This window comes from Papaver somniferum, chromosome 2, assembly GCF_003573695.1.
Source record: "Papaver somniferum cultivar HN1 chromosome 2, ASM357369v1, whole genome shotgun sequence".
In the NCBI taxonomy this organism is placed as follows: Eukaryota; Viridiplantae; Streptophyta; class Magnoliopsida; order Ranunculales; family Papaveraceae; genus Papaver; species Papaver somniferum.
Genome location: NC_039359.1, coordinates 140,273,518 through 140,285,683, shown reverse-complemented (window position 1 = coordinate 140,285,683; position 12,166 = coordinate 140,273,518). Strand labels below are relative to the sequence as shown.

The following is a 12,166-nucleotide window of genomic DNA, read 5'->3' as shown; positions in this document are numbered from 1 at the left end:
ATCAACTTCCATCGTATATGTCTTCCGCTCCAACTGAAAGATTTTCTTTCCGGATCCTGTGAACCCTTGTTTGCTTCTAGTTTATTCTGGTTGTTACATAACATTCTCAACGATCGAGCTTTCGATCTTCCAGTAATCATAAGCCAATAACAATGAAACCGTAAACCCTAATTATTTAAAACCCTAAAGCAATGGCGACTAAAACAAACTCCACTAACCAATAAATCCCGGCCCTAAGAGGAAGGATCAAAGAATCCGTTCTTAGACAGCGGAGAAGTTCAGTTAGCACACTGTCAAACTGAATCAATCAAGATTGATTCGATTGAGAGGCTGAGTCTGTGGTTTTTTGAAATCGCCATGTGAGAGAAACTCCGTGGAGTTCGGAGCTCTAAAGTCGACCTCATCTAATAAATTGATAAGAATCCTCACATGCCATAGTCCCACACTGTTAATATCCCTTTAATAACTTAAAATATAATATGGAAGGATCACTCCACTCATTGCCAATTGGTTGTGAGTTGGATGCCCGTATTTAATTTGGAAGAGCCTTAACTTCTTCCGGAAAAGGCTTCTCATTGCTCAAATCAAATGCAACGATGGCTTTTACATCCGACCAATGAATAGCACCATTTAGAAGCAAACCAATTCCGGAATGAAACTTATCAGGGATGGGGTTGAGTTTTCTCCATGAATCTAATCCTAACGTGTATGCATAAACGTCTACAACACATACCAACTTGTAATCATTAATTTTGCTATCGTAACCAAACCCATAGGAATAAAGCTTTGTCGGTTTTATAACTTACTTATACTCTTTAGTTGATGGGTTCCAGAAAATCAATGTATCATCGAAAGTGTGGCCTAAACAAAGCAAGCCATTACACGATCCAAAAATTTCGATTTCTCCATTCAATTCTTTCACTGGATCATCCATCACAACCGATCCTTCAAACTTGCATGGTGTCGACCACAATGAGTCTGATGCTGAGTTTGAACCATAATCAATGGAATAAAATATATCTTCCCGGTAGCTTAAATCTGTGACCATGAGTCTAGGTTTTTGTTTGTTAAGAATAAGGTGATCATTGACAAATTTAGGACTAGAGAGTAATGTACACCAACTCTTGCATGCGGACTTGAAACATAAGATGGATTTCACTGGTAACTTTAATAAAATCTCTTCTTGGATCTCTTGGGGAATGCTCGACACTGTTGCTCGTTGTTTCTTCTCTGCTCGTAATGAATCGGCGTCAAAAGCTTTCATCGTGAAAGTGTATGTGATTTACTGCTGTGCCGTGGTTAACATGGGGTTTATAGGTGAAATTTGTACGGAATCCTTGGGGTTTATAAATAGTTTCGGACAACTGTTTCTTAAGTAAGCAGCTAATCCGAATTTGGAATGGAAAAAATTTCGGAAGGTGATCAAACGGGTCTCGAAGAATTAATGTGTTGGTTTCTTAAACACGGCAACTCCCAACTCCGTTCAAGCACCTTTGCAGTATAACCCGCGGGACACAGCCCACGGTGACTGTAGCAGTTGTGTAAAAGAACATTAGGATTGTAACGTAAAAAAATGTCAGGGGGAATAAATGCATGAACAGGCGCTGAAGCATGAGCTATGATGCTCAAGTGATAAAATCCAGTTCATGCATGCAACATACCAAAGAGGTGGTCAAGATTCAATGAAGCCAAGTACATAAATTAGGATCACGTTTATTATCTTCTTGACATCTTCTGTTTCCTGCCCGAATTTAGTGAAACTAAGCTCTCCATGTAACTTACGGACGTAAAACGGTAACCGCTTGAAACTCAGAAGCCTAAATCTGTCATTCTTTTCATCGTATAAACGGAATGTATATAGGCCAAACTGCTTCATTATTTTTAAAAGACCAATAGAACTTTGTCATACAGGGGTGTCGAGTAATACTTACTTGGGTGGTGAATCGCTTAGTCCGAGAATTTGTCACTCCATAGTTTTGCACGATGCCCCATACATCAACTCCAACACCAGCGACACCACAAACTAAGCAAAGAGAATCTCCGTTGTTTCCGAGAAGGCTTCATTTCTTTAGGAAAAGGAATACTCATGAACGTCTCACCGCTAAGATCAAACGCAACTACGGTTTTGGCGGCCGACCAGTGAATAGCACCGTTCAGAAGCAAACCTCCTGGTTCATGAAAATTCTTACAAGGGATAGTAGTGGCTTTTCTCCATGAATTCGATTCGAACGAGTATACATGTGATGGGTAGAGTTGCAAACTGATATAAATTTGATGCACATCAAATATATGACGTGATATAAAGAACGAAAAGTACTATGTTTAATCTTAATTAAAATAGTTTATGACTTGAATACAAAATATCAACAGAAATGAAAAACAAAAAGAAAAACGGGAAGAGGGACAGCTAGACGCGTTCATGAATTTGCCCATACTAGAAAAGTTCTACGTCACTGTCTTGTACTTCCTGTATAACAACGTGAATGTAGTGAAACTAAGCTCTGCACATAAGTCTCCGACTTAAAATGACAGCTATTGAAACCATTGATATTCAGAATCCTTACCCTGTCATTCTTTTCCTTGTACGAACCGAACCACCTTGGGCCAAACTGTATTAGAATCTCACCATTTTCAAAAGACCAATGGAGCTTCAAGTTTGAACAATAGGGACGTGGAGTAATACGAACTTCTTCGGTAGTGGTGAATCGCTTAGTCTCTCGCTCCATAATTTTGCATTACCCATACATCAACTCGAATTTTACGGACCTCGGCAACTAAGTAAAGGGAATTTTCAAACACCATTATTTCTCGTAATAAAGGCTTAACTTTTTCTGGAAAAGGCAAATTCATGAACTTCTCGCTGCTAAAATCAAAGGCAAGCATGGTTTTGGGGCCCGACCAATAAATAATACCATTCAGATGCAAACCATATCCATATATACAAAATCCTTATCAGTGATGATATTAAGTTTTCTCCATGAATCTAATCCTAACGTGTATACGTAAACTTCAGTCCGTCCTATACATAGGAACTTGTAATCAGTAATTTTGCTATCGTAACCAAACCCATAGGAAGAAAGCTGTGTCGGTTTTATAACTTTCTTATATTCTTTAGTTGATGGGCTCCAGAAAGTTAGAGTATCATCCAAAAAGTGGCCTAAACAAAGCAAGCCATTACACGATCCCAAAATTTTGAAGTTAGGATTTGCTTCTCCATTCGATTCTTTCACTGGAACATCCATCACAACGGCTCCTTCACACTTGCATGGTGTCGAGGATGGTGAAGCTGACGACGCTGATAATATTGAACAGTAATCAACGGAGTGTAATATTCGATGGCCGGTGATCATAACACTTGGATTTGTTTTGTTAAGAATAAGGTGACCATTGACAAATTTGGGACTAGAAAGTGATGTATACCAACTCTTGCATACGGACTTAAAACATAAGATTGATTTCAAGGTAACCTTAATAGAATATCTTCTTGGATTTCTTGGGGAATGCTTGGCACTGGTCGCTGCTTCTTGTCTGCTCGTGGGGAATTAGCGATAAAATCTGTCATCTTGAAAGTGTATGTGATTTTGAGCTAGGAATCTTGGGGATTTATTAATAGTTTGGGATTGGGCCAACTATTTCTTACAAAAAAAAAAGAATTGCTAAGAATAAGAATCCTTCCCTTATTCAAAGTCAATAACTCGGTTTTGGAAGTAAACTAAATTTGTAACTATAACCTCCTCAACAGTCCTAGCCGGGAGTTAATTAGTTGGCCAGCTGATTTGTTGACTTGACTTTGACCAAATGATTGAATGGACGTAAAACAAAAACTAGAACAGTTGGATGTGTGTTCCAGTTAGCCAGGAGATATACTTGATATAGGAAAAGATGAAATTCCAAAATTTCAGCCATCACTTCGTATTCAGGCAAAAACAAAACTGATTCTCTTGTACTCGATCATTGCGCTGTAGTACTTTTTCTTTTGTTTGGTTTACTTAATTTTGTTTTGTTGTTTATAAGTTGAACGGAGATCATGAAACCATGAATGTAGAAGGTGATTTCGGATATCTTTGATCAAGCGGTTTGGAAGAATAGATGTTGATTTCTTAAAACATACACTTGGCTTGGACTTATTTACATATATGTTATATCATTGCTAAAACAAGCTGAATAGGAGTCGAAGAAAAGGAAACAAATAGAAATAAAAATAAACTACTGCTAACAAGCAATCGACCTACTAACTTCTCTTTGGAAATTTATATCCATGATCTTTTCATGGAACCATCCACCTTGTTAGTTACGCACCTTGTTGGATTCTTCCCAAATTAATTGGTTTTCCTATCACTTTTACATCACAAAGTGATCATGTTTTTTTCTTTGTTAAATGTTTATTTTTATCCTTAATCTAACTGTGTCACTTTATCCCCAAATGGGATAATTAAAGCAATATAATTGAATCTGTCCCTTCTTGTTCTCATATTATTACACACTAATTTAACTTCTTCAATCGGCAAAAACGAAGACTCCACACACACTATCATCTTTGGCTCTTATAACTCATAAAATGTTCATGTCTTAAGTTGGAAGAATTCAAAGGGCTTTCCAGGTTCATAGTCTTTAGATGTGTCCAAATATTAGGATTGTAGCACAGAAATATATCTTGGGGAACAGACTAAGCATGAGTTATGAACAAGCGATAAATTCCTAAGAAATCCAGTTCATGCATGCAACATATATTAGCATGTACCCAAATTCTAATTATTATTTTTTCCTCTATGAATACACTCACCAAATAACCTTAATTGTCAAATCATCCGGTAAACCTTCTACTACTACTAATACAATCATCCCTCTTCGTACATTAATCTTAATTCTTCTCACATCTAGAAAATGAGTACCACAAAATTTGGTCTTAGTTTTGTAATGAGTCTCATCGTCTCAACTCTAGCCTTCTTAATGCATTTGGGGAAATTAGGGGGAGACCCAAAAAAACTAATATTTTCATTCTCAGGCCCACAATTAATTTTGTATACCGTGACACCGATAATTATATGAAATTATTATATGAATCAATACATAACTGGTTACGCAGCCTAATTTTTCAGGGGTATAATTGGCAGCGCAACTTGGACATAACATATCTAAAAATCCGCGCCTTATAATTTTACAAATTTTATATCGTTGGAAATCTTTTTAAAAGAGCTACGCAACGAGTACAAACAAGAATATCATATTTTTGTTTTTAACGAAAAAATCGGAGGTGATCCTCATTTTAGGGAAATTTTTTGAAAACTTGATACTTAACCATTATGCAATCACCAAAAACGATGCATAATACCTTCTGCATACGCATAACGAATTGTGCAACCATTTTTTCGACTGCATAACAAGTTATGTATCTGCATAACAAAGTTATGCATCTATAACAAGTTATGTAACCATTGTTTTGGTTGATTTTAGCCGTACATATAAAAAATTGATGCATAATGCAGTATGCATCCATATTTACGGATGCATATCAGGTTATGCATCTATTTTCTCGATGCATAATGCATTATGTAGCCATATTTTCGAAAGCGTAACAGGTTATGCAGGTTTTCTGGACTGCATAACAAGTTATGCAACAAATTTTGAGATGCATAACAGATTATGCATCCATTTTCACGAATGCATAACATGTTATGCAGACAGTTTCTGGACTGAATGACATGTTATGCAGTCATAACCACATCATCATCTTCTTTCATGTTTCATTAACTCCCACGCAAACCATTATCTTTCAGTTATTCGTGGGCTCTTGGTCAAATTCATATATTTACACCATCATCTTCTTTCATGTATTTACACCATCTTCTGCAATTAAACCTTCTTCACAACTCATCCAGTATTGCTTACTCCAACTCAATTCACGGCTGAGAGTTTCATAAAAATCTGAAATTCATTTCAAAATCTTCATTGAAACCAAGTTTTGATCATAAATCTATGATGACCAAACCGTGTTCTACAAACCCATTTAACGATTTTTGCTGCTACCATTAATAACAGTAGTGAATTTAAATTGTAATGAAGAGAATCGGTAGTAAGAGGGTTCGTCGTTAATTCGAAGAAGAAGACGATGTGGTGTTGTTGTTGAGATCATCGAATTTAGGCATGAATTTGTTCTCGAAATCAATCGAATCTCTCCCTTTTTCTGAGATCTAGGTATAGTGGAGAAGAAGAAGAAAAAAAACACGAAGAAAAAGAAAAAAAAAAGACAGAAACTGAGTTTTATATATTTTGGATTTGAGAATAATTTTCTTCCAGAATTTGGGTGCGCGCCTGTAGTTTTGGGAGCGTGGGTTTCACAGTAGAAACACCAGGAAGAATGGGTCTTCCTGTAGTTTTCACAATGCATTTTTCTCAAGCCCAAAACAGCATAACTGACTATCTTGTAGCCCACAACGCAGCTAGGGGAAATGTAAGTGTTGGTATGGTGACTTGGGACAACAACCTCGCAACATATGCCATGAACTATGCAAAACAAAGAGCTGGAGACTGTAAACTCATCCATTCAGATGGACCCTATGGTGAGAACATTGCCTGGGGTAGTACTTCCACCTTCACGGCAGTTGAGCTGGTAAAACTACGGATTGCAGAGAAATCGTATTACAACTATGGGGCAAATACGTGTATCACAGGGAAAGAATGTGACCATTACACCCAGATAGTTTGGAGAGAATCTGTTCGTGTGGGTTGTGCTAGAATAGTTTGCACAAATGGGGGTACGTTTGTCGTTTGCGAATATGATCCTCCAGGTAACTGGGACGGTGAATACCCTTACTAATGAATTATCAACCTGTTCCACAGTGATCCTCTAGGTGTTCCATACATAAGCTCAATTAGGGAATTCCACCTATAAAAATACAAAATTAGGGTCGGGGAAGCGTTAATGCATTGATGGACGGATCAAACATCTAGACTCGCATCCATCTCGCTCGGGCCATTGTATACTGCAATATTGTTTTCATTTTTTCTCATAAAAAATATTGTATTATGTTTTATACTTCTTATAATTATAATAAATTGGTTTTTGTTTGGTAAATGCATGTTATACTGTAACAAGAATGCTATACTTGCCATGGAATTATCCCGACTATACTCATTGTTATAAAACATGCACTTTGACTCTGAGATTTGAGAGTCATAGAACGGACAGGATTTAACGGGACCCTGATCTGGCGGTCGAGAAGTTTCAAATGGTGATTTAGACACGGACGGTTGGGAAATCTTAGATTTACGGCTAGGAATCATCGTGTCGTGTATTCAGAATTTAATCTTCGACAAATTCCAAATACAAGGAACGCTATTCTCAAAAACTCTCTGAAAAAAATCAGGGCTACATGTATTAATTCAAACTCATTGAAGATAAATTCCTTTCACACAGTTCCTGCAGCAATTTCAGACAGATTCGACAGCAAACCTCAAGACTTTGACCCAAAAAATCAGGGCTACATGTATTAATTCAAACGATAAATTCCTTTCACACAGATTCGACAGCAAACCTCGAAACTTTGACACACTTCCTTTCACACAGATCCTTCGGCAATTTGATAAGCAGATATGCCCTGAAAAGATGCTTATCTCAACCTTAGCAGTAAAAGGTCAATTGGACAGCGGAAGCGTTGGGAAAAGGAAAGAGAAAAACGCATGAACGTGGAACAGTTGCAGCCAAGTTTACATATTTCCTCTCCTCATGTTAACGTAATATTGATTTTTTATTGTATAGATCCATTGTTATTTGATTGATCGAACCCTGTAATATTTCTTCTGCCAAAAAAAAATCATTAGACAAAAATAATAATATCAAACTAGCTTCAATTAATAGATATTGAGAACCTCAAAACTTTGAATTGAGAGCTACCTTCGTCCTATCAATACAATTAACTTGAAGCCTTTTAATAATTATTGAATATCTTTCGTACAGTGTTATCATCTTCATAATTTTAATAATTATTTGGCTACCCAGTTATGTACTCACCGTAGTTTATCTGGTGTTCATAGTTTTAATAATTATTTGGCTATCTGGCGTGTTGCAGGAGCATGGTGCAAAACGCCTGAGCGTGGAACAAAATCAGCCAAATTTACATGTTTCCTCTCCTCGGGTTAACGTAATATTGATGTTTATTGTTTAGATCCATTGTTATTTGATTGATTGAACCCTGTAATATTTCTTCTGCAAAAAAAAAAAAAAAAAAAAAAAAAAAAATCATTAGACAAAAAAGCTAATAGATATGTAGAACCCCAAAACTAGCTTGAATTAATAGATACAGATAACCTCAAAACTTTGAATTGAGAGCTACCTTCATCCTGGAGTTTCTCTGATTCTAATAATAAAACTCTATCAATACAATTAACTTGAAGCCAAAAGGAGCTTATTGAATATCTTTCATACAGTGTTGTCATCTTCATAGTTTTAATAATTATTTGGCTACCCAGTTATGTACTTACCATAACTTATCTTGCGTGTCGCAGGAGCATGGTGCTCTTAACCTCTGCAATAAAAGGTCCTTAGCCCAACGGAAACGTTGGGCAAAAAATAGGCAGCAACGGCTAATTGAAGGTGGCAGAAATCAGGGGGAACAGTCAAATGCAGTCTCATTAGAAGTTGACAATCAAATTTTAAATGCGTCTTCTATGCAATTCAAGGTAGAAACCTGGGTATTTTTCTATAGATGTGTTCATATACATGCAGTATTCTTCCCATGAAATATAGATTAATGAATGGAAAATCTTGAAGATAACGGTACTAATTACGAAACTTTCGTGTGACTGCATTGTTTTGTTGGTCTTTTTATTACAATCAACAGGTTACACAGCCAGTAGGTACGCAGAAGAAAACTCGGCGTAAGAGAGATGCATCAATCAAGGAGGTATACAACATGTGTTGTTATTTAAGCAAGTGCTATTTTTGGATGGTATTACTGGATGTTATATGCTGCTGAAAAATCTAACCTCATGTGTTATAGGCTAGCCATACGAAACGGATGCGCACGTGCTACACAACCCAATTTCCAGACAATGTTGTTCCAGATAGTTTGGTAAATGACTAAACATATAACATTGTTGTTGGATCTTTACTCTTTACAGGCCTAACTACCTGCATGCCCTACTACCTAGGCATATCTGATTGATTGTATATGAATGTACAGAATAATTCAAGCATAATGGGCAACGACAACGATATGATAGTGGATGCATCCATTGAGCCCATGGAATCAACGGTTAGCCCTTTGGAATCAACTTATATTCATACGTAAAATCACATCTACAAAAAATTTCCTTTCTACAGTTTCCCTGTCTGCAGTTTAACTATGTTCATTGCTAATTCAAAAAAAAAAAAACACAGTTGCATCTGCGAGTTTTACGATATTGTGGATGCCTGTAGTTCCGCCAGTATTGGTACAATAAATTAGAAGCCAACTATGTTTAGTTGTGAGGCCAGAATTACCTTGCATCGATTTGTGATGCAGTTGACTAGGGTGAATCGCCCGAAAAAAAACATCTCAGCAGCACCAGCAAGCTTCAGCCTCATGTTGATTACTGTAGTATGTCGATAAATTAGACAAAACATGGATTTATAAGAGAATTTAAGTCATGTTGCATGGATATATCCAGTTGCATCTACGAGTTTTACTATGTTGTGGATGGCTGTAGTTCCTTAAGTATTGTGGATACCTGTAGTTTCGTCGGTATTGATGCAAGAAATTAGAAGACAATTATGCGGATGCAGTCTGATTTCAGGGAATTGACAATTATGCTGATGCAGTATTGTTCTTAACTTCTAATGGCTGCTAATGCATTATCTTAAGTCTAACTGCATTACCAAAATGTCTTCATAAGTTTTTTATACGTCTTAGAGGTTCATAATTAGGCATATAGTGACAAAGAGTAACAACCACAAATAACCAATAATAGAGCAGACCAACTAACATTCAAATGTAGTAAGCATGTTTTAGTTACCGCATAATTTTAGTTACCACTAACTATGTGTCTATTTGTTGGCGTGTACAGGTCAGTTGCTAACGAAGATTTTGTATCAGATGGATCTGATGAATTCTGTGGTCTTTCGGACGAAGAGGAAGATGTTGGTACGGAGAGAATTAAAAACCAAAAAGATTATTTGCGCTTGTCTGTTCGTCATTACCTTGGTAAAATGGATATTGAATGTTCTTCGTATGGAACACTGCATTGGATCGATGAGAGGACTGAATCAACCAAGAAGAATCCAAAATTTTCAAGATGTTGCCGAAAAGGCGTAACATATATTAAATCTTTTTTGATGGATCACAACCCATTTCACTTCAGTTTTGTTCAACACTATAATAAATAAATAAATAAATAACTCGGTGGCCCCACCGGGATAAAACATGAGGTTGTTTTAGGGCGGAGCCCACACCCATTTTTATGTTACGCGAAACTATCCTCGGGATAACAAAACTCAAAAATAATATTGGACCTGGTGTTGCTTTTGAAATGTGTATGTATCAAATGTCGGAGAAAATGAGTTATTTAATAAATGATTTTTTGGTCTTGGTGTGGTTTGATCTCATGACCTAAGGGTCTAAGGATACTCACTCATTTTTGAGTGAATGAAATGGAACCTTTAGTCCCACAATGTGGAAAACTAAAGAGATGCTCCACTATATTATCATGTTCTCATGGATATGTTGTAAACAATGTGGGTGGAGCGGGTGGATAGATATTTTTTGTTTCCGACTCACACGAGCTCATATCCTTGCTTTTCGATCAATCTCTAATTCTGATCTTCCTCCCCAATCGGATATTATGGTGGCGGTATAGACCGAAATTCCTTTATGGTCCAATTCTGAACGGTAATAAATACCGGGGCTTTGCAATATTTGATTGATTACAATTCTGTATATTCCATTTACTATAAAGGTTCCCAGGGAATTCATTAGAGGAATGTTTCCAATAAATATGGTTTGTTCTTGTATATCCCTACCGGTTTTCCAAATTAATCCCGCAGGTACATATAATTCAGAAGAATATGTCAGTGATTCATACACAACATCTCTTTCTTTTATCAAGGGTTCTACCAATTGATAAGTTTCCACAAATAATTGAAACTCAATTTCTTGATCTATATCTTCTATTTTTGGAAATTTATAAAGTTCTTCCATCAATCCCTGATCAATGAACCTACAAAACCCCTCAAATTGTATCCGACTAAACCCAGGTATTGTAAACATTCCCTCATTTCCATCCCGGAGCATCTTAAGCTTCCCATTTATAGCAAAATCCCATTATTGGCTCATTCTTCATCGAACCATATGGATCGATCTAGCAATGATGGAATGTATATTCTGTTTACCGAATCACATGAGGGCGAAAAATACATGTTTCGACCCATACCCATGCGCGTGTACCAAGCACCAAGTCCGTGTCAACTTGAAATTATTTTTTGCAAGTTTTTAACTTGATAAATAATTTATTTAAGAGTTTTATTTATGGAAAAAATTCCTATTTTTGTGTTTAATTGTTTTACAAGAAACAAAACTCGTTTTATAAGAAAAAACCTAAACCTAACTTGATTTGCAAGTTAATTTTCCTATAAATACTACTCGAAAATCTCTTTTCAAAACACACAAGCAGCGACCATCTCTAGGTCTACTTTTCTTCATCTTCTTGCTTTTATTTTCGTGCGGCGTTTTACTTCCATCCCCGTTGGTAAGTTTAAGAGTGGGTAACTTGTATTGTGCTAATACAAGTTATATCGGGCAGTCTTATCCTGGACACATCTTCGCACATTGGGGTTTAACATTACTTTAGAGTATACCCGCGAACTAATGTGTTAAGGACAGCTTGTTGAACCTGTGATTCTGCCCTCATCAATTTGTTCGTGGTAGAGTTGTTTGATATGGTTCTTTATATTTATTGTTTGATACATATGACGTTTCTTCTATTGTTGCAAGACACCAACAATCTTAACACATTATTATTCCTTGTAACAATGGGAAAGAACGACGTTGAAAGACCACGGAAGTTTAATGGAAAGGATTTCAAGAGATGGTAATCCAAGATGTTGTTTTTTCTAAGCCATCATGAACTGGATTATGTTATTAATACCACTAAGAAAATGTTGAATGAGAACTTTTACATGAAATTCTTAGGC

General features: G+C 36.5%; 3 protein-coding genes and 1 long non-coding RNA gene across 4 annotated transcripts; 2 read left to right on the top strand and 2 right to left on the bottom strand.

The window, feature by feature from the left end:
* Positions 1-532: 532 nt before the first annotated feature.
* On the bottom strand, positions 533-1,264 carry LOC113352079 (putative F-box protein At3g47150). Its single transcript, XM_026595950.1, has 2 exons — positions 883-1,264; positions 533-720 (listed from the first exon to the last, which is right to left on the bottom strand). The coding sequence occupies exons 1-2, from the start codon at positions 1,262-1,264 to the stop codon at positions 533-535; spliced, it is 570 nt and encodes a 189-aa protein (XP_026451735.1).
* Positions 1,265-6,358: 5,094 nt separating this feature from the next.
* On the top strand, positions 6,359-6,817 carry LOC113354022 (pathogenesis-related protein 1C-like). Its single transcript, XM_026597475.1, has one exon. The coding sequence runs from the start codon at positions 6,359-6,361 to the stop codon at positions 6,815-6,817; it is 459 nt and encodes a 152-aa protein (XP_026453260.1).
* A 537-nt stretch (positions 6,818-7,354) lies between these two features.
* On the bottom strand, positions 7,355-8,623 carry LOC113354021. The gene is made up of 3 exons (XR_003361645.1): positions 8,482-8,623; positions 8,012-8,206; positions 7,355-7,800 (listed from the first exon to the last, which is right to left on the bottom strand). It is a non-coding gene; the product is annotated as an uncharacterized LOC113354021 (long non-coding RNA).
* On the top strand, positions 7,595-10,356 carry LOC113354020. The gene is made up of 7 exons (XM_026597473.1): positions 7,595-7,734; positions 8,070-8,141; positions 8,506-8,679; positions 8,841-8,903; positions 9,000-9,071; positions 9,183-9,254; positions 10,045-10,356. The coding sequence occupies exons 1-7, from the start codon at positions 7,681-7,683 to the stop codon at positions 10,054-10,056; spliced, it is 519 nt and encodes a 172-aa protein (XP_026453258.1). The 5' UTR covers positions 7,595-7,680; the 3' UTR covers positions 10,057-10,356.
* The last annotated feature ends 1,810 nt before the right edge of the window (positions 10,357-12,166 follow it).

Bases quoted from the DNA above. Each gene is read 5' to 3' on its own strand.
- LOC113352079 (XM_026595950.1), bottom strand. From the start codon at position 1,264: ATGAAAGCTTTTGACGCCGATTCATTACGAGCAGAGAAGAAACAACGA. The intron at 721-882 runs GTAATGGCTTGC...TATGTGTTGTAG, and splicing joins AATCGAAATTTTTGGATCGT to ACGTTTATGCATACACGTTA.
- LOC113354022 (XM_026597475.1), top strand. From the start codon at position 6,359: ATGGGTCTTCCTGTAGTTTTCACAATGCATTTTTCTCAAGCCCAAAAC.
- LOC113354020 (XM_026597473.1), top strand. From the start codon at position 7,681: ATGAACGTGGAACAGTTGCAGCCAAGTTTACATATTTCCTCTCCTCAT. The intron at 7,735-8,069 runs GTAATATTGATT...GGCGTGTTGCAG, and splicing joins TTTCCTCTCCTCATGTTAAC to GAGCATGGTGCAAAACGCCT. The intron at 8,904-8,999 runs GTATACAACATG...CATGTGTTATAG, and splicing joins GAGATGCATCAATCAAGGAG to GCTAGCCATACGAAACGGAT.